Here is a 27,497-nt window from a genome sequence, read left to right as displayed (position 1 = left end):
AGAAGGTTTATGGATTTTCTGAGAGTTCATTTCATTAACTGTAATGGGAAGTTAAACATTAAACTGTAATTAACTGATTTAACAGTTGCTGTAACGCCTCACAAGAAAAACGGGCTTCAGTAAATACAGTTCTTAAAAGTATGAAAATCTATGTTTCAAAAGTTTCAGGACAGTACGAAATTAGCTTTTATTTGTTCTTCCTACAGTATTGCTGAAAAATCTTTTTTGTGAAGAAAGACTTGACCGAATAATTCTATATGGAACGACTTAGAGAAGATAATACCAACATAAGTTTAACCATTGAAAACAAAATGTGAAAGTCAAATTAATTTTGTTTAACGTCTGGAGTAATGTAAAATTAAAACATCTTACAGAATGCTTGAACATATCCATTTTAGAAATTAAACGGTTGCTAAAACTTTATGTGCATTTTCTCAACTTTTGAGGGCCGGGAGTGGTCTAGTGGTTAATGTAAGTGGACCGTAAATCTAGTTCACGGTTCGTGTCTCAGCGCACTCTGTTCTTGACGGCCGTGGGTGCGCTGTAAGAGTGACGTCAAAACCACACAGTTTGGTTAGATAAGAATAGCGAAAGAGAGAACGATGGGTACTGTTGACAATAGTTGCTTTTCCTTTTCAATATTTATTTCGTTGGTTTGTTATTTAGATCATATATATATATACAATGAGCTGAAGATGTATGTCTTTCCCATGGCCGTCGTATGTATCGAAACCAGAATTTTATAATTGTAATCCCTCAGATATACCAGTGAGCCGCCTGAAGATGCGACTGTTAGTTTAAAATTAGGGCTTATTTTTTATTTTTACGAATAAAGGAACACAATGAGTTATCTATTTTCTGCTCGTTGAGGGTATCGAAATCAAATTTTTATAGTTAAAGGCCACATACTTACCCGCAAGCCTCCGGGAGGGCAAAATTATAAACGGCCATGCTCAGATAACCTTAGTGTATTTTCATGCGAAATTCTGAAACCGAATCTAATGAAAATACTAAAGACACTGTTTTGGTATTTATATTTGTTTAGCAGTGTTCAAAATGGTTTCGTTTGTTTTGAATTTCGCGCGAAGCTACACGAGGGCTATCTGTGTTAGCCGTCCCTAATTTAGCAGTGTAAGACTAGAGGGAAGGCAGCTAGTCATCACTACCCACCGCCAACTCTTGGGCTACTCTTTTACCTACGAATAGTGGGATTGACCGTCACATTATAACGCCCTCACGGCTGAAAGGGCGAGCATGTTTGGTTTGATCTGGATTCGAACCCGCGACCCTCGGATTACGAGTCGAGTGCCTTAACCACCTGGCCATGCCGGGCCTATTCAAAATGGAAAAGTAAATGAAAGTCACACATTATTGAATCTGCTTTCAGCAGTTAAAATAATAATAATAAATTTAACTCTAACGATGAGATGAATCAAGCCAATATACCGCTGTATTGTGCTTATTAAACTTAAAACTGTAAATTAAAAACATACGTGCTAATAAACATGGAATATGTTAAACATTGTATTCATCTTAATTTGAGTATTGTGTTGTATTGTAGTTTGTTAGTCAATCATTTTATACTTTATAGCATCACTTAAGACTAGAGCTCGAGTCTGACTTTATTTTTATGAGAATGAATGTATTTAAATCACGTATTTTTGGGCAGTTTTTAGTTCTCATAAAAGATTTTACGACTCCTCATTGTCAAACAGAGTAGCTAGGCAATCATTGTCACAGAGGTTGTCCAATTAAACGTTTCACAAATAGCATCAGTTGTTTAGAAAACGTCACGTGCTGTGAAAAACGAATACAAACAGTGATGTCACAACCAGAGGTTTTATACAGCATTACGATAGGCACCCCACCTTCCAGATTGTTAGGCTATCTAACATAAAAGTATGCATTATTATTTTGGACGAACCCACGACAATATCTTATGAGGATTTTTACGTTACTTCATCCGGGTTCTTTCTAGACCAATGACTAAAACCACCACATAAAACACCAAGAATGCTCCATCAAAGAAAAGACTGTGAAAGTCGTTTGGATTTAATGTTCTGTATTCCGGTTTCTCATAACATTGTATTATTAGGTAAGTCATAAAATGTACGTCAAAACCAGAAATATAACCACCAACCCCGTAAAAAGTGCCAATTATTTTTAATTTATTTGCAGAGTTTGATATTAAGTAACTTAAAAACTAGTTGGATTGTCCCCTATTTAACGGAATCGAGTTTCACATTTTCACACCCAAGCTTTCATAAACTGGCCCTCTTGAGGCCGAGCAGACAGTTCATAGTGCACATCGAAGACACACGTGCAGTCAGTGTCCATCACTTGGCACAAACCACACTCGTTTGATGTGGAGGGAGCACTTCAAATAATGTTTATTGGTACTCACTTGCACGTGTCACGCGCACACCTTATAGGACTGGAATATTTTTTTGTCCTTGTAAACTGGTGCAATGAAACTAGTGCCTTATCTGTAAGGCAGATTTATGAATCGCTTTGCTGATCGAAATTCTTTGAGTAAAAGGTCCTGGCGATTGTCGGGGTTACTCCTGATTCTTTCAAAGGTTAAATTACTGACTCTTCTAACAACACATAAATGCTATTCGAAAAAAAGGATATATCATTTTGGTTTTGGTGAATTTGAGTTTCAATAAGGTCATAAATATCATTAATTTGAAAGTTTAAACAAAGAAGCAAATATACAAGAGATGTATAATCAGCCCACCATTATAGGTTTTGTTAAAAAGCAAATACATTTCTACAAAACCATATGTAACGGATTCTCAAATTGCGAAAGTAATAAGTTACTTTGTTTAACACACCGCAGGCTCCCCAAGTGGCTCAGCGGTATGTCTTCGAACTTACAACGCTAAAAACCGGGTTTCGATACCCGTGGTAGGCAGAGCACAGATAGCCCATTATGTAGCTTTGTGCTTAATAACTTTTATAATAAACAAATAGAATAGTCCATATAATAATTTTGTTTACTTTAAAACGTGTTTCAATATTGTATCAAGAACATAAATATATGTTTGATACAGGTGTTAGTCAATCTGAGAAAAAAAAAAGTCTATATTAGTTAGTGGTACTGCGATTAACAAAAAGCTTCGTAAAACTGCAAAAAAACAAAGCCGTTTAGACGTTTTAATGACATAAAAAACATTAACTTGATCCCAAAGTCTTCATATACGCGTCAATAATGATGAAAAATAACGAAAGTTTCTTTGTCTGAATTATAAGACAAACAAAATACAACAGAGAGTAGGGAAGATATAGGAATGTCAAGATGGAATATTACAGTTTTCATTACTTCTTGCTAAAACTTAAACAATTATTTGACCTTCATCTTCGTCGTTGGTGAAACGCAGCGCTTAGATACAAAAAGATTTGATTTGTTTTGAATTTCGCGCAAAGCTACACGAGGGCTATCTGCGCTAGTCGTCCCTAATTTAGCAATGTAAGACTAGAGGAAAGGCAGCTAGTCAACACCACCAATTGCCAGTTTTTGGAATACTTTTTTACCAAAGAATAGTGGGATTGACTGTCACATTATAGCGCTCCCACAGCTGAAATAGCTACTGTGGTGGAGGAGGGTTATGATCCATAATCCTCACATTACGAGTAAAGCGATCTAACCAATTAGACATGCTAGGCCTTGCGAAGCTTAAGAACTATTCCTAGAAACGTCTTCTGACGCCATTGACAGTCATTATCATTACTTACCATAGCAAATGTTTAATTTTCAGATGTTTTATACTCTCCTTGGAATAATAAAGTATATTTATGTATGAAAAGTGTGTTAGACGACAGTAACAGTTATTTGACTCTTCTTTAATGTTATAAATCAAAATTATCTCCTTATTGCTCTCTATCTAATGATCAAAACAATAAAAACTACTCATTAATAAATATTACAAGCTATACCAATGTATTGTGATAAACCAATATTCTTCCGGTCAATATGATATATACGAAAATAACTTTAAGCGTTTGAAAACTAGAGATCTACATTACAAACACTGGTAACCCTGAAACAAAAGTTAAGCAAGAAAATATTTAATAGGAAAAAAAATTGAAATGTGTTTATATTACAGCAAACTAAATCATGTCTCATTCAACTATACTGCATTTTACAGTTTGTTTGTTGTTGTTTTTTTACGCAAATAACAAATTTCCCAGATTTAATCAAAACAGAGAATGTTTAACAAATTAAGGATGGAACCTTACACTTCAACTAGTGTAAAATTAGCACCTCACAGTAAGTAAAGTAATTATGTAACTGAAATATCATTAAGTTTAATGTGGCACTAGACACGATGCAAACGTTTTCCCACTTTTCCTCTGAATAGAATTTCTGGATCATTTTGAAATTCTAACACACTGTACATATAGAACTAATATAACTACTTTGCTTGTTTTTTTCAATTTCTAGCAAAGCTACACGAGGGATCCCTGCGCTAGGCATCCCTAATTTAGCAGTGTAAGACTAGAGGGAACGCAGCTAGTCATCACCACCCACCGCCAACTCTTAGGTTACTCTTTTACCAATTTACGGATTTACCGTCACATTATAACGCCCCCAAGACTGAAAGGACGAATATGTTTGGTATAACGGGGACGCAAACCCGCGACCCTCGGATTACGAGTCGAACGCCTTGACACACTAGGCCATGCCGAGCCAGTATTGCAACTAAAAAATATTCAGTAGGTGGAAATTAAAACTGGTTGTGCAAAAAGAATGCTAAAAGTTGAGATAAATTAGGTTTCAAAAATTCTTTAATTTATTTACACAACACTTGGTGCTGAAATACACATATTATGCACACCAATCAATGTATGAACATCATGTTTTCATAAACACACAAGTACAAATAGATATACTCAGCAGTTGGCATAACTGTACAACAACTGCAGCGCCATCTGTAATGGCAAAAAGTTTTAATTCTAGTCACTACGTTTGGCTACAGCATCAAAATTTGGAAACATTTATCTAATATTTACATATCCTTACCCTAAACAGGTTATTTAACTTTCACACGTGTTGCACATCACAATTACTGTGGAATTATATAAATAGTGGTTTCAAAAAGTAAGAACTATAGTCTAAGAATGTTTACTCATAAAAATTACGAATTAAACATTGTTGTTGCATTTTTCAACAAGTTCAAACAAATATCTCAATTTCCTTGATAAAAAACGTAAAACTCCAAACCATACAAAAAGAAACTGTATTAATTAAAGTATAGGTTTTTATGGACTGTTACACGTTACTTCATAAAAATCCATTTAATCATAGTAGGTTCCAAAGTTGGGTGGTTTTTGTGGTTTCAAGATTTTTTTTTGTTTTAAACCAAGCTGATAATTATTATACTCGTAAAGTTTATAACAAGATGAGGCTCAGGCTCTACCAATCAATGGCGTGCCTAATTCTTTTATATGCTGTCATTATTTGAATGATTTTGATTAAGTTATGAACGTTACAACTGTAGAATCAAATTTTATTGAAAAAAATTATAAGCTATCTCGAAATATAATCTAGATAATTCGTACAATGTGTGTATAGTTTTATGTTGCTTCTTTTTACAATCGTGTTACAGAATCTGAACACGCACTTGGCAGTTTATACTTTCGTAAAAAATATGCATGCCCAGTTTATGTGATGACTACAACGAGCATAATAGACGTGTTTTCTTCTTCAGTAGTAAAAGCTTATATTTCTTTTTTAGATGTCTATCTATAAACTCATGCAATATCGCAAAATACTCAGCAAACGTAAAGGAAATAGAAGGTTTTTAATATCGAGAGTAAATAAGAACAGTTAGAAGAAAAGTTCAGTTTGGAAGTGCTCTCTGTTGTGAAGAAGGATCTATGTATATAAAAAAGAATAGTGATCTTGGTCAGAACTATATACAAAAACACTAATCGTCTTGTACCATGAGGTAAAACAGTTGTTTTTATATTAGTAGTTCTATTTTGTTTTCACTAGTTATACATGACAGCAAATATTGAGGTGTAGAGTACTGAAAAAAAAGCCATGGACATCAAGATTTAATGCCATATATATATATATATATATATATGTTTTCATTCGAGGAGTTTTTTTTCTAAAAATTAGTAATGTTTATCCTTCATAGGTTTGATCACGCATAATTAAACTGGAAGGAATGGAACGGTAGAAATTACAGTACCGTAAATTGTAGTGACTAGGACTTTTTATTGTCAAAATAAAATTTATCACAAAACCAAAACATGCTGTTATATAACTTTACGTTATTTGGCAAGGGCTTATTATGTATGACTAAATATATCATAAGAAAGAGAGCGGAATTTTTCCTAAACACTCAGAAATTTAAAAAAAATATATAAATCCAATAAAATTCCAGTTTCATGTTATACTTTATCATCTGTTATTATTTTAAGGATAGTACACTGTTCTATATGCTTTAAAAGTATAATATTGATATCTAATATTAGTACTTTATCTATTTAATATGGATACATCAAAAGTCAGCGAAGTGAGTTAAATGCTCAGTACAGTTTTATGAAGCTCGAAAGGTTTATTTGTAACTTCATTAAACTTTTTACTTACTAATTCTTTCTGAGAACTGTGCTAGTGCTACTATGAAGATAGGTTAAAGTTTATTATCAGTTGTTTAATGAATATATATTATCCTGAAAATGGATTTTTTTCACAATTTTTTTCACCTACTATATTCAGAAGAATGCAGAGAAGCATGATATGTTTGTAAGTCATCTTAAATTCTGTAAAAACGTGTTTTATTTTAAACTGATTTCAAATGAGCTTCATGATATCATGTTTTATCAAATTCACACGTTTTAATCGTAATGAACTTAAATAAGCACTAGCTATGTATGTACAGAATATTAAGGTAAGAATGTCACAATAAATCCAAACACGTCTTCACATCTTGCATGCACAAGTACGTGTGGTGAAATTATTTTTACATCCTGCCACAACAAAACTACATTACATGCACGAACATGGATGCCATTGTCTGTTTCATAAATTAATTTTAAAGTTCAAACCATCTGCTCACACTGCAGGTTCTAACAAGGGAATGAAGAAACTCAGAGGAGCATGCGACAGTGGTTGGCGGCGGGTTCTGGCCGGACACCTTGGTTCTACCATCGGACAGGCCCCGCCACTGACCGTCATAAAGAATGATAATCTGTAGGTAGGCCTAACCCGAAGTCTCCCAGCTGTGAATGCATCAATGCTCCGTGCATGGCTGTCGGAAACTCCGAAGGATGGCTTAAGCGGAAGGCACCGCTTATAGCGGCGGTTTGATTGACTCCGACCGATGAAGTTGGCGAGAGAGTAGCGACCGGATGATGCTGTAGTATTGGGCTGGGAGTAGCAACACTCATTCCTGCAGTTTTCAATTCCGTGGCGAAGATGCCATCAGAGCTGCTTGCAGGTTCGGAGTCAGAGTTTTGTAGCAGCTGTCGATGGTCTGTTCCCGTTTTATGGTCGTCTTTTTCCAAGACTTCTGGTTCGGAGACTTTGTTTGAATCGGTGTTTTTTCCTTTTTCTCCATCTCTGAAAGAAAACAAACATAGTCGTTAGTGTCTTTGTTCCATCAGACCACGCCGGAGGAGCCACAGGGGTGGTCCTTTTTCTACGATCCAATCTGCGGCATAGATTAAAAGACAGCAGTGAAATACAGAAGTCTGAAAACACTTTTGTCACCTGTATTCTTTGTTCTTCTAAGCCTATATGTACTGACTCCTCAAACCTTCCAACACAGCATCTTTCTAACTAATGGCTCTTAACCTTAAGTCAATGTTTACAATTAGAGCAGTTCGGGCTACCTTCATTTACATTAATTGTACTATACTCTCAAAAATATGCAAAGTCTGTTTCTGACACACCCACAAAGCTCCCAACTTGAAGATGAAAAACTATTACATATGTCGTCTCAAATAAGCAGTGTTCCTATAACATAACAGAAAAACGATCCGAAGAAAAACAGTTCATAAAAGAAGTTTGTGTTCTATACTCTGTGATAACTATAAACTATAAGTGAACTAATCGGATATGACAATGCGACCTCTATAATTTCCTGTACTGGTGGATTATGTTCGATGCTATCTATAAATCCAGTTACCTGACATTTATTTCTTTATTTCTTAAGCCTTTATTTCTACAAATTTCAAAGTTTATCTTATAAAGTCACAAGCATATCCCACGTTATGATACTTTGATGACTTATGTGTATTTAGTTAGTGGAAACTACAAGAGATATTATAGTAAAGTAGCAGCTATAGACAGGTAGATGTTGATAACACATTAAATATATAAGCCAAACCTTGTAATTACTATATATATATAGCATGTATCTAATATTTTATTTGTTTTAATATACATAACCTTTTTATGGTAAAATAACTTATCATTAATAATAATTTTTTTATGGAGAGAGTGCATAACTTGTTAACAGCGGACACGAGAATGTTCATTTGATACTTTATGTTGTATACACACACACACACATATACACGTTCTGTATTTTGGAATAAGATTAGAATTTTTCTCCTATGTGATGTGACATTCGTAATATTAAAATACTGTTTAGTATTAATACCTCTTCATCAAGCCAGGACCAAAAAAGGAAAAGAAGAAAATAGTGTATCTTTGTTGTATTTTTTAAATAATTACCTTAAAAACAGTATATATGCAATTAATTTTTCTTTAGCCTAAATTACCTGTCTCCTAGTGATATAGTTATAAATTTCGGAAATTTAATGTTAAAAGTACTGGATCAAACCCCGCAGCAGAGAAAGCGCAGATTGTCCCATATCTAGTTTCGCGCTTAAAAAACAAAAACAGATAATATTTTAACAATAACCTGATGATATAACACAAAATGTAAAGTCTGTTAATTGTCTTTGTCTTCTGTGATACATAAGATATACTAAAACACTTACGTTACTTGTTTTATAAAATAATAAAAGTAAGAGCATTATTTCGGACATATCTACAGATATATAATAATTGTTTTGTCCTTCCCAAACAGTTAACCCTTCACTCTTTGATGGCTCTTTCGGTATATACTTATAATACGATACAAATATGTTTTATAGCTTTGGAATTTATAATGTTATATATTTTAAACATGAATATCAAACATAATGGACCAGGACTTTTTATACCTATGTTTCAGGAGTGAGGAAGTACAAGGTAAGTTAAGTATTAATACAATATTTCCAACACTCCATTTCGTTAATAAACAAAGGTCTTCCAGTGGCTAAGTGGTAAGTTTCTGAATTTATGACGTTAAAGATCGGGTTTCGATACTCGTAGTGGGCGCAGCACAAATAGTTTGTTGTGTAGCTGTGACATGAACGACAAACAAACAAAGTGTGACAAAATTAATTATTCTATTGAAATCATCTGAATATTCAGAGAAACAGGAAGGGGCCATTGCTTTGTATAACTAATATCGCTTTAAAAGTTTCAATTTGTGAAACTAGGGCAAACATTTTGTTTTATTAATTTACAATTACTCTACGAGAGGAACACTGAAGATTTACTGATAAGTTTCTAAAACGTGCCTAGATTAGTTGTTTGTTTATTTTAAATTAAGCACAAAGCTACCACCTTGATTTGTTTGTGTTCTAACTACCACGACTATCGAAACTCGGATTCTAGCGTTGTAAGTCTGCTGGGAGGATGGGGGGTAACTTACTTGAAAGAACTGAAAGTTTTCATAGAGTAACAAATACAGAGGTCTGAATACAGAATACTAAAACAATTTTGGAGCCTCATCACTTTGTAGAGACTATGTTGTTACGTCTTGTCATACTCTATCTGGTCACCACGTATCTAGACATTAGACCTGAAGCTTAATCTCCATTACAAAGGGTCTCATAGTAAGACTATCATGTTCAAAGTACACCCCTCCTCCCTGCTTTATTTTTCGTAATCCATCTAGTATACAGTTTGAACAATCCAATTGGTGAGTAATCCATATGCGCTTTGCCCAGCGCCTTGACTGATATGTCTTTGTATGAAATAGTTCGAATATATGTTTCATTCTACCAAATGCTTGAGGTTTACAACTATTGAACTGATATGTGATAGTAGCAGCAGCTTGAGTACACTACCTTGTGTCGCTTTTCCAGAGGAAGATCTTTCTTGATTATGTTGTGCATTATTGTCTGGAGCACTTGGACGAATTTTATCTCTGGAATTTGTGTTCGTGAACTCTCATCCGTCACAAAACGCCTCATTTTGTTTACCGTATGCTATGGAAAGAATTCTTGCAGGGTTGTTTGGAAATAGTCTTGATGTCCCAAACTGATTTAACCCCTTTTGTTTTCAATTGCTATTAAACACAAGGAAAATGGTTGTTATATAACCCCTTTCAAAAGTAAATAGTATTTGGTTACAGCACATTACTACCTAACAACAGACAATGTCAAGATGTAGTTCTGGTGCATGCCGTTCCACAGCAACTTTACACTGTGTGTGGATGCCTAACGGCTTACTAATTTGTGCATTTAAATTAGTTTTAACATAACGTACTAAAAGTAGGAAATTATATCACTCTTTTTAGCTGAATTCTGCTAACACAAAATCGCGAACTTTCGACATGGGGCCTTATAGTTTCTATCATTCCAGACAAAGTACTCATAACCAAACGTATTGGAAAAACATCTATAAGAGTCGCAGTAGACAAACGCAATCGACTCTGGTAGACAAAAGGCTAATATCTCTATTAGCTCGTCAGTAAGTAATGTAATATAAATACACCTGTTTGACAGAAAAATCCAATATCTTCAAGGATTTCAAATAAGTATGTATACTGATTACAATCAAAATTTGCAATGTAACAACTGCTCTTTTCTTCTTCACTAAATGAAAGTTCCTTGCTGTGATTTAATCACATTTGATTTTATTAATTATCTTACACGTATTCAAATACTATTTCACATCCATACATTTGTGCCTTTTGTGCCGTATTCTATAAATTCCAGCACACCTTGCACTGTGTAAAAGTTATACATAAAATATAGTAAAATATACATACATAAAATTTAGTATTTAAAAACAACGTCAATATATAAGTATTAGCATGCTCCTGAATGCTCATAGAATCTAAATCCGTTTTACACTGTTCTATTCATCATATGTTTTATTCAGATGATACTGCTCAGAGATTACATTCATTCATGCCTTCCAAGCATCGTGAAAGCTTATTGTTTCAAGCATAGAACAAACAGTAGTCAACATTTCACATTCTGACAAGATGAATCAGACGTTTTCACCAAGTATTCGTGTGCTATTGTCTTCATATGCTCAGCCCCGTTTTCAAAATGTAAATACATACCTTACATTTTGTAATTCAAATATTAAGTGTTAATAGAATAAAACACGAATACTTTTAATGAAATCTCTAGTCTTTTGTTTTCCGTTGTTTTGTTACGCCTCTTTGATGTTTTCGCTAAAAGAGCTGATTTTAAGTGAAATATTTGATACTGTTTCTACCTTAAATAGACCCTATGATTTATTTGTAGTTAAGCACAGAGCTAAACAATGGACTTGCTGTGCTGTGCCTACGACCTGTAGCGAAACCTGGTTTCTAACGTTATAAATCTGTAGACGTACCGTTGTGTGGGAGGCAGACCCTATAAATGTGATATTTAATTGCTTGAAATTAACTTTACTGTCTGTATGAAATTAATATTTTATAAAATCCTGTTATACTTTCGAAAAATTAAACTGCAACGGAACTCGAAACACGTGCCGTCAGATTCCGGTTCGTCATGCTAATTGTTTGACCACGCCTGTCTCACAAGGGGAAATGAAGACAATATTGGTTCTGAAGAGCTCAATTCTATTGGAGCTCAAGTGAATTCCGAAACGTTTTTCGTTTTTGTAATTATTTATATACTGCATGCTTATCGACAGAAAATTTCATTGTTTATTGCAGCTTATTGACTTGAAATAACCTATGTTTGTTTGTTTGTTTTTGAAGACTAGAGGGAAAGCAGCTAGTCATCACCACCCACCGCCAACTCTTGAGCTGCTCTTTTACCAACGAATAGTGGGATTGACCGTCACATTATAACGCCCCCACGGCTGAAAGGGCAAGCATGTTTGGCGCGATAGGGATGCGAACCCGCGACCCTCAGATTACAAGTCGCACGCCTTAACACGCTTGGCCATGCCGGACCCAATAACCTATGTAAAGTCGATACGAAAACGACTTAAGTACTAAATGAACTTTGATAAGAAATTTTGTTTAAATAAAAATATTTATAACGAAATAAACTTCTGAAAATAAATGAGAACCCCAACTATCCTTTGTTTACCGCTTTTCGCTGAGTTTTACTGGTTTCTGAAAATTCCACTCTTTGTTAATAAACCTGAAAAAGAGCGAGTCCAGTTAGAGTAAGAACTATGTATTATGTGAAAGGTATTTGCAGTTGTATTTTATTTACCACAGTGAATCTATATATATATATGTTATCTTAAGAATATATAAGATTAACGTTTCTGTTTTATTCAACTGGCATGCTATTTAAAATAATTATCTAAAGAGTGTCATAATGAAACAATAACATAAATAAAAACATGCTTATTTATTGGTTTATGAAATAGCGTGATAATTTTTACCATTGTTCACTGCAATGAGCTTTCTTAGATTTTCTGTAGAAGTTCTATCTTATTGTTATTAAATTAATGTATTTTGGGTTTGTGTATTTGTTACAAAGTGTATCTTCTAGACGTATTTACAAAAGCAAGCCACACTCCCAAGTGTCTCAGCGATAATATCCGTTTATCTGTTTTCAATACCTCATTTTGGCGCAGCACAGGTAACTCATTGTATAGTTTAGTGCTTAACTACAAATAAACAAATACGAAAGCTAAGGCCAATCTTAAATGTTAGTTTGGTTTCATTTCCTCTTAAATGCTGCGATATGTTGAAAACTAACATTTTCAGCATAAATATAAACGACACTTTTCTTTAAATAGAAAATTTTCTTAAAACGCTAAAACAGAAGCTCAGGTTTACCAAGAATTAAAACTAATCTATACACTTATCTATTCAACTTTAGTTTTAAATATAAACTAAAGACAAAATATCGAATTGTACACCACCAACATGCGAGGCCTTTCCTTTCGAAGAAGGCTTCCGGTAAAGCATTGAATCATCATGTATTCGTTGAGAACCTAGTTTAGAAAAATCGATTTAAAGACATTAAATCATGCAGTAATGTGATAATCATCCAATAACAGCTGAAGTCGCGCTATCATTAAGAGCCGACCTATAACTGGCTCAAAAAATATCATTCTGCATAACGACTGAAGAAGGTACGACAAGTTTTAAAGAATTTTATTTACCAGAAGCAAAAGAGGACAAAAGAGGACAAAGGTGAATGTATAGTCCGGCTGGTGAGTCGTTTTTTAAAATGCATTTCTTTGTAATTGGTCCGCTATTCGTTTTTCAACTATTCAATAATTAACATTCCAACTGGTGGAAACAAGTCTATCCTAGAAAAATAGAAGATCTGAGGCACATATGTGTTGATAGGCCAGTCTCCGAGTCAGTCTTACCAAGACGACAAACATTATAATATTAACTCAAATGACGGCTATAAAATCCTTAAAAGAAACCTAGAAAAATAAAAATTATGTTGCAAAACAAGTACATAATTTTTATTATGAAAAAGTACGTAGGGTAATTTTATATCCTACATTATTGCCTGTAACCTGGGGATCCTTTCAACTGGTTTAGTTTGGTCTGTTTTGAATTTCCCGCAAAGCTACACGAGGGCTATCTGCGCTAGCCGTCCCTAATTTAGCAGTGTAAGACAAGAAGGAAGGCAGCTAGTCATCACCGCCCACCACCAACTCTTGGGCTACTCTTTTACCAACGAATATTGGGATTGACCGTCACATTATAACGCCCACACGGCTGAAAGGGCAAGCATGTTTGGTGTGATGTGGATTCAAACTCGCGACACTCAGATTACGAGTCGAGAGCCTTAACCAACCTGGCCATGCCGGGCCTCCTTTCAATTGGTGCAGATTTTTTATTTCTGTTTCGGCTTCTTTTTGTTTATAACCAACTAACCTTAGATTTGCTGTTTTTTAACGCAGTCTTTCCTTTTGATTTTGTTTTATTTCATTTTACTTAAGTCTTCAGTATTAATATTCTATATATATATATATCACAATTCTAAAGATAAAATTTAAGTGTAAAAAAATAGATATATATATATATATATATAAATCGAATATAAATATAAAAATATCGCTACTAATAAACGCCAACAGCGATATTTTGAACACTTATTTGTTTCTCACAGCACCTAATGTACCGATCACAACAACCAAATTATATTGTTTTCAAAACATGATATTACTACACACACATCAGACATCTTCATGACGCTGTACCGCATTATCAGAGTCTGTGTACACTGATCACACAACAGCTGTGTGAAAGTAGGTGTTGACGTAAATTATTGCATTTTTGCAGATGCTAACCTTCCAAAACTGTTATTACCAAATCAACGAACACATGGCCGTAAAGGTTTGTGTAGACTTTTGGTTGTTTAAAAATAATTATATATTTGTGGAACATTGAAGAAGAAAAGAGATTAATGATTAATTAATTGTTATTTTACATCAGTAAAAAACATAATTTGTATGGGTGTTGATGTACATTAGCAGGTTGTACGAAAAGAATGAGAGCACTCAGTCAACTTAATGCATACAATTAAATATTTCACAGAAAAATAGCTGTAAACATGGTTTAAGCGGAAATATCTCTATTGTTATGTTTACACACTCGTTTCATCATTGTACTTCCTAGTATGCAACCTGACTGCTCAAAATATGTTTCTTTACCTACATGTGCTGAGTGTTTATTTTACAGATAAAAGTGGTATTGGACAATTACAGCTAAAGTACCTTTTTAACACACCTGAGAAATATGTCCATTTTTTAAATGTTATTAAGTAGAATATTTTGCTTATAACGTCCGGTTAAGTGATTTTATTGGAATTATAGATACAAAATAATTTTTATGTACAAGTATGCCTTCTATCGTAATATGACCTGTTGAACGACTGAGATCGAAGTGATGTGTTCTAAGTATGATCAGGAAATGTTGATTTTGTACGAGCTTCAGACTTGCTACTTTAGTGAAGTATATCAAACGTATTCTCAACAGTTTATACACAAGTATAGAAATATTCTGAATTATAATAATGAAACTAATGATACAGCAGTTGACTATGCAATTATGGACAACCAGTATTAATTATAGGTATTTTTAAACCATCAATTTCGTTTTAAATTGCTGGTTGCTTTTATTTTTTAAAGAAATACGCAAATATAAAGTTTCTGTAGTTATTTATAATCTATTTTTAATTTAATATTTTCTACATTATTGAATTATAATCAATATTTTTCATAAGATTATGTCTACTACTTCTGATGGAAAATTTCTAATTAATGATCTAAACATATGTGAACACTCGTGTTATATGTCGCTCAGATTTAAAGATGTCCTGGCTAAAATACTTTCCAAAAATAAATTTTTTGTAGAGTAATATAAGCTGTTTTATTTTTAAACTGTGTATCATGATGAACGTTAATTTATCTCTTAGACAGTAAAATAAATATTCGCATTTGTCTTCGAGGTACTACAGTGAATTTTAATAATTGTTTTTTAATGTAATGTATATTATTATTTGTCTTTTAGGTATTATAATGAATATTAATGTTTGTTTTCTAGGTACTACAGTGAATATTAATTTATGCTATAGGTACTATTTTGAATATTAATTTATGCTATAGGTACTTTGATAAATACTGATATCTGTACTTTCAGCACTTTCGTAACAATATCAAGTTTATTTGTCACACATATGATAAAGGTAAAGAATATTCGTCGTGTTCCCTATGCTCACAACATATTTTTGTAATGAAAGCGTTTTTATCACCTACAACGTTGAACAGCTTCATTAAAATATCACACTTATATACATATTCTACAAAATATAAAGGGTTTTCCTAAACTGAGATTAACATATATTATAATATCAGAATATAATCAGTTTAACAGATGCTTCTGAATAAGTGAAGACTACATTACATTTGTTAAAAAGAAATACCAAAACCTTAAACTAATAAGTGTACCCAATGCACTACAAAATAATAAGTAGTTTACTACATCAGAAAGCCAGTGAAAAATCAATCAATTAAAAACAATGAATGGTAGTAAAAACTATAATTATATGAAAAACATCAAACAAATGTAGGCTTTCTTCTGCAAAATCAACTAACAAAAGTAAATATAACCCCCGAATTAAGAAATCACGAAACCATATACTGCTGCATGCTATGTATTCCCGACATCAGCAGTAAATTAATCAACATTTGGCAAAAACTAGTAACAAACTATGACATTCCAGTTAATACCAAATTCATATACTATGTAAAAACTACACTGACAAACACCACACCAACGTTATTTATAAACTACAATGTGATAACTTCCACGACTTTTATATTGGAGAAACAATTAGAAGAATTGAATCCAGATTCAAAGAACACAAAAAGTCACCTTCACGCGTTTTCGAACACTGCAAGTCAAATAAACACGACATAACAAAAGAAAACACCCAAATACTAAATGAAGAAACAAACATAAACAAACGCAAAATTAAAGGAGCCTTGCTTATACAACAATTCAAGCCCAAAATAAACCAATACAAAGGAACACCTTTATACCCATATTAATAAATATATCCAACATCTAAGCACGCCCTCTACATTCCTACACTCAATTATACAACCGCCTTCAAACATGTGGTCAGCTACCGGTCAGTTACCTCTTTCTTTCTTTGTGAACCTGATGATGACCGAAGAAGATTGAAACGTTGTTTGCTCCTTAACATAGAATTTTCTCAACCCATACCAGCCGTTGTTATTTATATATTTTTCTCTACAAGTGGGGTTTTTCGTCATCACGGAAGATTAACAGTCAGTTGCTTCTGAGCCCTTACTATAATTACAAGTAAACAATGAATAACATTTAAAAGGAAATAAATATTAGGATAAAAAATTGCTAAATGTAGATATTTAATTCTTTTTTATCAAGTTTTACAACTTAATGGACCACAAACTGATTGAAAAATCTAACCTTCTCAGTATAACTAAATATTTGCAAGAGAACGAAACAAGTCCGTGAAATTTACGTGATGAATTACTAATACAAGAAAGTAACTGATTAGTTGTATCGACGTGATAAACTATACATTTGTAACTGGACTTGGTGATGAGGTAATTAAAGACGTAATGTGATGAAATATGTGTAGCTAACTTAGAGCGTGACAGAAATGTAACTTGCAATATCTATTTATGTGATGGACAATTTACAACATGAATGAAATTAGTTGGCATCATTAATAGATGGAGAATTAAAAGAATGTAAAAAATAATATATTGTGTGTAAAGAATAAAAAACAACATTAACTTGCTATGGTGAATGTCACATTTACTTCTGTACGTCTAAAGAATAAGAAACAACATTAACTTGCTATGGTAAATGTCACATTTGCTTCTGTACGTCTGAATTTTCGTTACTTTCAAAGATTCCAATAACGCGTATTTCACTCTTGAAAATCAATAGATAGTGAAAGATGGTAGAAATGTTGAAGATCTAATAAATTATAATGCTACAAAAGTTTAAAGTTCACGGTTTCTATGAATACGATAAACATTTCAGTAACCACCAAACCCAATAAAAATAGATTTTACAAAAAATACGTATCTTCGTAAGTTAAAAATCAGAATAGAAAAAGACTACTACAAGTATATAATAGATTATATCGAAGACTATTCGCGTGTGTTTCATCCGGTAATAAGCTTTTGGTGGCGTAAGTTATAACATAGTTATTTCCGAACGAAAATGATTAAAAGGTCGATATAATCGTGTGAGGGCGCTTATAGAGCACAAAAGTCGATGAAGCAGGTGTGCTTTGCATTAGGAAGACTACACATACACACACACACACACATATATATATATATATATATATATATATAATTCTATTTATTATATTTTTTGTTCATACTTTCCATTCATTTCAACTGTTACATCATTATTTTCCACATTTATCTATGACGATATCTAAACCGCTTCTAACTTGTACAAAATAAAGCCTTGTATTTCATTACATTTTTATTTTGAGCAATGACAGAAGCACACAACAAACACAAAATTTTTCGATTAAAGATTAAAGATTTTCTATCTTACGAGCTTAACCTTGTTTGTCGAGTTATACGTTTAGGTGTTAAATTTATATATTCATCATACGTGTGTGTGTATTGAGATACGCGTGTGCTATATATAGGAATAATATTTTTAGCATGGTAATAGTGATTTAGGGGTATTTAAAATAGTTCCCAGATAACTCAACATTACACACACTCTCATTTACTTTCTAAACAAACCTAGAAACTTGTTATTTCTTATATGTGTTATCAAAACCAGTTTTCCCTCGTCACACAAGAAAGAAAGAAATATGCGTTTATATGTTCATGTAATATACGTTCGTGTAAACGTTTAAGAAGTAAATAAACTTGCTAAGGAATAATTACTATTGAACGATTATTTCTCACATCAGTAAAAACGAGTAGCTATTGTATAACTGCATCAGCAAGTTAACATCACGCTATAGAATAAATGTTGCTTACCTCAGTAAATAAGTTGTTTGTTATTGTATTATTAAGTAATATAATTGAATAACTGGTGTTCATGTCAGTAAAAAAGTTGTTTGTTATTGCATCAGTAAGTAATGTGATTGAATAACTGGTGCTTATGTCAGTAAAAAAGTTGTTTGTTACTGCATCAGTAAGTAATATGATTGAATAACTGGTGCTTATGTCAGTAAATAGGTGGTTTGTTATTGCATTATTAATTAATATAATTGAATAACTGGTGCTCATGTCAGTAAATAAGTTGTTTGTTATTACATCAGTAAATAATGTGATTGAATAACTGGTGCTTATGTCAGTAAATAAGTAGTTTGTTATTGTATCAGTAAGTAATATAATTGAATAGCTGGTGCTTATGTCAGTAAATAAGTAGTTTGTTATTGCATCAGTAACCAATATGATTGAATAACTGGTACTTATCTCAATAAATAAATACTTATTAAATAATTGTTGTTTTCGTCAGTAAATAAGTAGTTTGTTACCGCATAATTGTTGCTTGCATCGAAATCACTTTTAATTTATTACTTTTATATCTATGATACATACTGTGTTAAAAACCTAATACAATACATGACTTTCAAATAACGCAAGTCCAGCAGAAACTAATAAATATCTATACTTGTCATATTAATATATATATGCATATGCTTCCCACAACAAATATATAAGTATGGCTCTAAACTGCTTCGTATTGCCAGTCGTTGAGTACAGCTGTGTCGATCACTCATCTTGATTTCAAGTGTTTTGTTTCCCCTGGTGTAATACTATAGATAATAGGCATTCTGCAATTATATTCCGTTATCACGACAGGTTTATACACTAGACATATGGACACAAATGTTTAGTGGTAATGTAAATGTATGATCATAATGAAATTAGTTGTCTAGAAATAGCTATCATGTAATAAATGACTGGCGATACGTTATACCTACTCAGATTATTTTAAGAGTTATATTGACCTGCACATATAAACTAATTGTATAATAGTAGTTTTATAATAATATACATTTTGTATCATATATTACTATAGTATCTTCCCATAGTAATGGTGCCTAGCTTAAGAATGTACAAATCATATTGAAGTGGACAAAAATCTACACGCTAAAAATATACAGTTACTTAGACCTATTTAATGAGATACCAAAACACTTACTTCAATTGTTAAATCTTATTTTACAAGTAAGATCCAAAAACTTAAAAACGGCAAAAGTGGGTATTTATTAATAAGAAAGTTAATTGTTTTTAGAATCCTGTTTATATGTGTGTACAGTCTGTGCATTTTATTCATTTAACTATATGCACATATGTAATTTTATATTGATGGTTTATCTAACAGAAACGAAATTAAACAACAGTTGAACTTTATATAAAGAGTTAGGAGAAGAGACGAACTGGTTCGTGTTTTAGAGAACTGATGAATTTACTTAGATTTAGTGTAGCACTTTTTCAAAACTAGGAACTCTGACTCCAAACTTTAAACCGTTTTTTTATGTTTCAGAAATTGTTTTTATAAAATGGCTTTCTGCAGCGTACACTTTGAAATTATTGTGAATTAGCACTCTGTAGCAGTTATTAAACTAAAATCCATGTTCCCACACGTGATTTGTTTTCTTAATTTGAAGCCTGATTTTATGATCACTGTAAAATCATTTTCAGAAACGTGTGCGTACAATAACGCAGGCTTAACAGAAGTAACACTATAATGCATTACGAAGGTCCGAATTCAAGTGCTTATTCATCGCTGTCGACAATCTGCTCATGCGCAGTATGGTAGCAAACATGATGTGAAGCTTGGAACAATGTAACAGATAGAACCTTTTGTAGCAACTGGAATATAGAGATATTTATTAACAATAATATCATATAATACATGACCAAAGTAGGTCATGAAAACATTTCAATACACATTTCGTAAATTTAATACAGGTATGTAAAAAACATATAGATTAGAATATTAACTATATTTCAATTACTAAAAGTGTTTTATACACCTTAAAAATACGATTATTGAAACTAAAAACAAGAAATTAATGACAACATTCCCATTGCCTGTATTTTCATTTTTAAAAATTTTATATGTGTGTCACATCAGTTATTGTTATACCTGTCAACTCGTACTAATAACTTGTGTGGCGAAAAAACGTAGTGTCAGAAAATAACTTAGAACTGTAATGTTAAACTCTATTCAATCTTCTTACTCACCTAATAACATGCATTATATCCATAATAGTAGCCGCGTTACATGGTCAACTTGCCTTTGAGTCTGGTTGTTGTGCTAATACCGTGATTATGTAATTTAGATTTATTTTTCCATCACTTTGTTAGAAATATTCAGAACCTACTTCTCACCTGTCTTTCGCTTCAGCCGCTCTATCTCTTTGTCTTCTATTTTTAAACCAGTTGCTGACTTGAGTGGTGGTCAGTCCAGTGGCTTCAGCAAGCTCGCGCTTCTCACGTGGCGAGGGGTAAGGATTATGTGAGTACCAGTCTCGGAGTACGTTCCGTGATTTCTCTTTGAAGCAATAGCTAGTTTCCTCGCCGTCCCATATCGTTCGAGGCAACGGGAACTTTCGGCGGATCCGGTACTTGCCGACTGCACCTAACGGCCTGCCGCGAATTCTCTCTGCTTCAGTGTAATGGGCTTGGAGCCAGAGTCCTTGGAGTTTCGAGTGGGAGGCTGGAGAGAAGTTGTGACTTTCCAGGATCCGATACAGTTCCTTGAAGTTGCCTCGGTGAAAAGCTACCAGAGCTTTAGCCTTCAGCACACTTTCGTTCTTTTGAAGATGTTCACAGGCTGGTAGAGACCAAAGGAACCGGCCTAGCCTTTCAATATTACCGGACTGTTGAAGCACTTCACACACGCAGGCTACCTGCTCCTGGGTGAATCCAAACGATGGGAGCATGGGACTGGGGGAGGAGGGGTTGACGTTGGGGCATGAAGTCTGGGACAACATGCTAGAGACTGCAGATAGGTGGGGACCTGCCACACTGTCGTTCATGTGGCCAACAATCATGGATTATGCTTGCTTCGTGAAACTATTCCAGGATAGCGAAATCGTGAAAGGTCTGCTAGAAATTGTCAAAACTATTCTAGAATTACTAGTCTTCGTGGAGTGTCTTCCTTCAGATCCAAGAACCTACAGCTGTAGTTCTCTAGTCACCAACCGTCGTCTGAACTAAAACAACATCGACTCTTGAAAACACGCCACACTCTAAGTGATTCATCTTATATTATCATTTTCTAGGCACTGGCAATGATCGTTTTCGCGATCGTGATTGGCTCTCGCTGAAGGCCCTCCGCTTGGTTAGCATCAGCGTGAAGACATCGGTGGTGTTGCTATGGTAACTATGTCAATCAACCAAAGAAACTCCTCCCTCATGATTTTACTCGTAAGTAACTAGCCCTGAGAGTAAGGTTATACGCCAAGCTGGATCATACGGACGCTGTGAAACGAGAGGAAAAACTGAATAACGACCATGATTGAATCTCGACCCTTTTAAAATAGTGTATCGAGAGGACAACAATTGCTAAGTGGTGACATCAGCAACAAGGCAATTGTCCTAATGAAAATGTATAAACAGGAGGGCACTTGAGGAGCCATTAATGGCTTCCGCCGACGACAAGCGTTTATGATAGAGCCTTTGGGAGGGACTGTGGTTGGTAAGTCTTTGATGTCAGTATAATTTATAATACATTGATGTATCATTTCAAACAGTATATTATGCCTAACACACACACACTTTCGTAATTCAGTCTTGTATTAAGTACTTTGTTTAATATTTATACTACCAAAAGAAATTAGTAATAAATATAATACCGGGAGTATTTTAATTGAAAAAAAAATACATTAAAACTTTTTTATTAATTTTGAGATCACAAAAATATGTGTAATTATATATACAGTATGCGAACAAAAATATATGTATTACATATAAAAACATATGAATTTATAAGCATCTTAGGTATGTTTCCTTAGTATATTTTATATTATTGTAATATATTTTAAACTATGTTTTTGCGTAATGACAGATTTCAAAATATGAGTCTTCAAACTATGCATTCTGCTATGTTACGACAACCAGGCTCATTTCAACGAATAGAGGACAGTATGTCTATGGTTGGTGGTTAAATATTAAATTAAAACTGGTTCTATAATGAGAGATTTCAGAAACATACTTTCGTGAGTTGGTGCAAAACGCGCGTGCGAAGCACGAACAACGGCGCAAGAAAATTTGCATATACGTACTTTGAACGTCACGCTAAACTTACTTCAGAAACATCACACAGTTTGGAGATTCATTTCAATATGTCGTAAAACAGATGTTTAAAAAAAGAGCACATTTATAAGGCAATTAAGAAGACGTGGTGGTGCAATCGTAAAAGTTTAGTTTCAACTAGAATAAAATTATGAGAACCACATAGCAAAGCTTGCACTCTGCTTCATTATATACATAATTGAAATTTGGATATTTTGGGTAACTGGGAACACTTACTGAGATTATCTCTTTCCGAGGGAACTGCTTATAAAGTCTGGTGCTACTCTCAGAAACTCGATATAGAGTTTTGTTCTTATCATATATAACAGCATCATGTACACAAATATATGTTTTACCTATCTGAAAAGTAATACACGTGATATCATTTTTAAAACTAGCTATCGGCGAGATTGTGTTATACGTATGTCAAAATAATTAATATACGAGGGAAAAGAAAGTTAGTTACAAATAATAAATAATAAATCAGCTGTTTTAGAACATGCTAGTATTATCACTCTTATATTAATTTAATCAGCCTACAGGACGAATACGCTGCACTCCAGTTTAGGTATTGTACTGCTGTGTGGCGTGAACTAATTATTTATATCACAGCCTTCAAATACAAACGAGACAGTACTCCGGATAAAGTTTTTTGTAGTGGCTTCAGGAACTGACTGTTAAGTAACAGAATATCCATACTACAACTTAGAAATAAACACGATAAAATGTTTCGGTTTGAATATTTGTTCTGGCTGCAAGGACCGACTGTTATGTTTATTTATAACATAGGCTAGAAATATAACAGATAAAATTTTAATAATTTGTTATCATACATGATGTATTGTACTTCAGAAAACTCTATACTAACTAATATATCCCAAGTGGAGTCACACACATATATAGGTAACTGCAAGTACTTTGATATCAGTAATTAATTACATTAATTTAAATATTAATTGTGTGACTTATATGTGGCTACGGATCCCATAACAGTTATAATCAACTAATCATGATGCAAAGTAATTCAGAAAACGTATTACAAACTCCGATGACTTACAGATTTTGTGGGATTGGTATTTCGTACTTTGTTTTGATCGTGCCTACTTAACGTATTGATAGGTTTGTTTGTTTTTGAATTTCGCACAACGCTACTAGAGCGCTATCTGTGCTAGCCGTCCCTAATTTAGCAGTGTAAGACTAGAGGGAAGGGAGCTAGTCATCACCACCCACCGCCAACTCTTGGGCTACTATTTTACCTACGAATAGTGGGATTGACCGTAACATTATAACGTTCTCATGGCTGAAAGGGCAAGCATGTTTGGCGCGACGGGGATGCGAACCCGCGACCCTCAGATTACGAATCGCACGCCTTAACACGCTTGGCCATGCCGGGCCCGTATTGATAGGACAAACTGCTTACTGGGATGCATGGTCACGGAGACGAAGCATCCTCATAACATGTTACGTGAACTGTTGCATATAAGGAAATGACAAGAGAAAGGAAATGACTAAAATACGTACAGAGAAATACGTAGGAGTATAGATTTGTATTTAAGCACACTTACCGTTTACGTTGTGTTTCATAAATTTATTATATTATACATATGTTTCATTAGGACTAGCTTATACACCTGAAATGAGTTGTTTTTTTTATAACTATTTAATGACATGCCATGAACAGGGTCGCTTCGCTCTTCTCAGTAAGGTTTTTCCATACACACACACACACAAATTCAAACTGAGATGTCTTTAAAGAGGTATTATCGCGAGAAGGAAAAAAAAAAACATACCTAAACTAACATGTTAATTTGAGACAAGTGATTCTCTCTTCAAAGATAATCTAACAAGACGCAATAGGTTGTCCTTTGTATTAACATGATTTTTTTTTTAAATTGAAGAAAAGAAAGTGGACACATACTTAACAAATAATGTGTGTTTACAATATGTGAGTTTCAAAGCAATTCCTACCTATCTTTCTCTGTTACTACCAGTGGTTCATCTTTCAGATGAATGTACACCTGTATGTCTAATTTTAAAATTTAAGTAACAATAATACATCAGACTCGACTTCAACATTCTTTTACTTAAAATTACCTTTTTATCACGAATCAACATTATTTAACTTAATTCGAAAATAAAATGAAATAAAAGTAAAAATACAATTTTGTTTATGCACAGTTTCAAATAACCATGTATTTCTACATATCTCAAAGCACAGTTTTATATTTAATAAAAACTCTTTTTTTTTTCAAAATATATTGATCTATGCATTTACTTCTCATATGATTTGCCTTTTCTATTAGTGGTTTTATAACTATCCCATTTATTATGTCACAGCATGTGGGCTGACAATTCTAATGCAGTTCAGCTGTCAAAATATATATAACGACATTTAAGTACGATTGTATAAAGCAAATTCTACATTATTTATATTAGTGTAGATTAAATAAAGTATTGTGCGCAGTTATTGGGTGACCTTATTGTGGATAAATAATGGAAAGTTTAGAATATTTGTGAACAAATCACAGATCAGAAATTTTTTATAGGTTCTTTACGTTTTTTTTTCTCCATATGAAAATGCTTTTAAGTTAAATCATATATGAAAGCTACAGAAATATTCTTCGATCATAAAATGTCAGATTGGTTTGTTTTGAATTTCGCGCAAAGATACACTAGGGCTACCTGCGCTAGCCGTCCCTAATTTAGCAGTGTAAGACTAAAGGAAAGACAGCTAGCTAGTCATTACCACCCACCGTCAGCTCTTGGGCTACTCTTTTATCAACGAATAGTGGGATTAACCGTCACATTATAACGCCCCCACGGCTGAAAGGGCGAGCATGTTTGGTGTGACGGGGATTTGAACCCGCGATCCTAGATTACGAGTGGAATGCCTTAACTACTTGGCCATGCCGGGCGCAAAATATCAGATAAACTTATGTTTACAAACAGCAGAATGATGTAATAATTTGAATATTTATTGATTGCTATCATTAAGTTTGTCGTGTATAAATAATACAATAAATAAAATAACATTTATTATTCAAAATTAACAATTTTTACTGGATATAATCGATCTTGACCAAGAATATTTTTACCAAGAATGGCGATATGTATTCTGACACTGGTAACGGCGACGCCATTTTGAGAGGTGGAATTTTAGGACACCGATAAATGTTTGTGAGTTGTACGACTCATAGCTGGAGTTGAAGTGGTGCCTACCAGAAAAGGCAAAATATGTTATTGGATATCAATCAAGATAAAACTTATTGGATATATGAAAATGGAACTTAATAACAATATGTTTTAAAACTATCAAAAGCATTTTTGATGTTCGAAATAACAACGAAAATATAAATGATATTAATCTAAATTATACGACTTTTTAAAGTCAACATTTTAATAATATTTAATAAGTGTATAAGTGCAACTTGGTTAAGTATTTCCACTGCGAGAAGGAAAAATTTAGGGTATCAGTGACATCTTTCCAGTTCAGAGAGGATATCAAAATTTAGAAAATAAATAACTTTCGTTATAACCGCGGAGCATCCGGGGTCTTCACCTCTTTTCCAGCACCAAATCTTTGTTGTAATACCTCCTAGACATTCCTTACATAGGATTATTTATCTTCTGTTGGCACTCCTGATAAAAAAAGTTTATAGCATGATTGATGTTGGAGCAAGAAAAATTACGGCTCCTTAACAGGAATATAAAACAAAGGTAATGGTAAAATGTTACTGTATATACTAAGTTCGAGCAAAAACAGTGAAACTTGTTTATTTGTGAGTTTTTTTACCTAAAAAACAATTTCAAAGTTTGCTTTATTACTTTTACTGCTTTTGTCATCAGTGTCGTCAATACCGGCGGTAACATTTTGTGTTATTAATAACTGGTATAATTTTTTACCTGTGTTTTGTTCGATCATCGTATTAACCTTTAGCTGTGGACTCACATGTGAAATATTTAAGAGTTTATACGTCGTGTTATAAACAATATTGTGAAATGTTTGTGCAACCAACATAAAATAAAACACAACTGTGAGTATCGTATGAGTAACACAAACGCATCTGCTTTCACAACGACCGTTTTGTTGATAATTCAAATATCCATGCACAATGTATAGGTTGTGCAAAGTAAAATACAGGTGTGTGTAACACGTGCGAGTTTATCACACATGTAGACATTCACGCAACTGATCGTTAACTCAAACATTTTGTTTCGTTTTTAAGGTAAAATATCTCGTGTAGATCAACGGGAAGCTAGCACGACTCATAACTCTCATTTAAAAAAACGTGCACACGAGATGTGGGAGACAAAGCCATTGTTTTTCTTCCTTAAAAGACAGAATACAATGCTGAAAAATTACCGTCCTTGATCCAATCATCTGTGACGTAAAATAAAAGTTATTTTTAATATACTACAATGTTATGTCATGGAACATCTATATAACAAATAGGAAGGGCGC

The 27,497-nt window shown here is 33.4% G+C and overlaps 1 protein-coding gene and 1 long non-coding RNA gene across 2 annotated transcripts in view; one reads left to right on the top strand and one right to left on the bottom strand.

The window, feature by feature from the left end:
* Window positions 1-4,773: 4,773 nt before the first annotated feature.
* Window positions 4,774-21,993, bottom strand: LOC143222840 (homeobox protein six1b-like). The gene is made up of 2 exons (XM_076449924.1): window positions 21,128-21,993; window positions 4,774-7,576 (listed from the first exon to the last, which is right to left on the bottom strand). The coding sequence occupies exons 1-2, from the start codon at window positions 21,790-21,792 to the stop codon at window positions 7,189-7,191; spliced, it is 1,053 nt and encodes a 350-aa protein (XP_076306039.1). The 5' UTR covers window positions 21,793-21,993; the 3' UTR covers window positions 4,774-7,188.
* A 307-nt stretch (window positions 21,994-22,300) lies between these two features.
* LOC143222842 (uncharacterized) overlaps window positions 22,301-27,497 on the top strand; it is a 48,348-nt gene continuing 43,151 nt past the window's right edge. Inside the window, exon 1 of the long non-coding RNA XR_013012531.1 lies at window positions 22,301-22,439. This is a non-coding gene — a long non-coding RNA (uncharacterized LOC143222842). The remainder of the gene's footprint in view (window positions 22,440-27,497) is intronic.

This window comes from Tachypleus tridentatus, chromosome 8 (genome assembly GCF_004210375.1).
Source record: "Tachypleus tridentatus isolate NWPU-2018 chromosome 8, ASM421037v1, whole genome shotgun sequence".
Lineage (NCBI taxonomy): Eukaryota > Metazoa > Arthropoda > Merostomata > Xiphosura > Limulidae > Tachypleus > Tachypleus tridentatus.
Note: the sequence above shows the minus strand (reverse complement) of the source record. Positions and strands in the feature narration are given on the sequence as shown.

Coding starts and splice junctions, on each gene's coding strand:
- LOC143222840 (XM_076449924.1), bottom strand. CDS start 21,792: ATGATTGTTGGCCACATGAACGACAGTGTGGCAGGTCCCCACCTATCT. Junction 7,577..21,127: donor GCGGCTGAAGCGAAAGACAG/GTGAGAAGTAGG, acceptor GTTTTCTTTCAG/AGATGGAGAAAAAGGAAAAA.